General features: G+C 70.4%; 1 protein-coding gene across 1 annotated transcript; it reads right to left on the reverse strand.

Moving 5' to 3' along the window:
- Positions 1-3: 3 nt before the first annotated feature.
- LOC104916041 (immediate early response gene 5-like protein) lies at positions 4-623 on the reverse strand (the record flags this gene model as incomplete). The annotated part of the gene is given in 4 exon segments (XM_010727014.1): positions 4-36; positions 38-234; positions 237-360; positions 363-623. Coding segments are annotated over 4 exon segments (615 nt in total), but the record flags the coding sequence as incomplete, so codon positions are not given.
- Positions 624-629: the final 6 nt, after the last annotated feature.

The raw sequence follows: 629 nt of genomic DNA on the forward strand, positions 1-629 counted from the left end.
GCTCTAAAACGCGACGATGGCCCGAGTCCAGGCCCCCCAGGCTGGCCAGCGCCTGCTTGCCGCACAGCTGCCCGTTGAGGGGCTGCTCCGAGTCCGCCTGCTGCCGGCTCACCAACCCCGTGAAACCGGAGCCGAAGATGGAGATCAAGTTGGAGATGTTGGAAGAGTCCTGCGGGTGTTCGGCGCTGCCGTACTCCTCGAAGCGGGCGCGTTTGGTGCACGGGGCGAACTGGGGCCGCCCCGCCCACCCCCGCCCTCCCCCCCGGCCTCCCCTTCCTCCACCCCCTCCTCTTCCTCCTGCCCCGGGTAATACTTGCGCTTAGCGCCCGGCGGGGCGGCGGGGAGGGGGGCCCCGGAGCCGCGGGTTGGCAGCAGCACGGGCACTGCGAGCAGCACTCCTGGTGCAGGTAACCGTTCTCCACCGTGGTCACGACGTGCGTGTCCAAATCCAGCACCGTGGTGCGGCTGCTACAGTGCTGCTGCGTTCCTCCTCCGCTCCCAAAGTCACAACCGGAGGAAGCGGCGGCGTAAGGGGGGGCCGCCCCGGCACCGTGTCCCGCTCCGTGCCCGGCGGGGGCCGCTCGGTAGAACCCCGCGGAGTCTCTGCACGGCGCTCTGTGCTGCAGTTC

The sequence above is a fragment of the Meleagris gallopavo genome, unplaced genomic scaffold (genome assembly GCF_000146605.3).
Source record: "Meleagris gallopavo isolate NT-WF06-2002-E0010 breed Aviagen turkey brand Nicholas breeding stock unplaced genomic scaffold, Turkey_5.1 ChrUn_random_7180001866172, whole genome shotgun sequence".
Classification (NCBI taxonomy): Eukaryota; Metazoa; Chordata; class Aves; order Galliformes; family Phasianidae; genus Meleagris; species Meleagris gallopavo.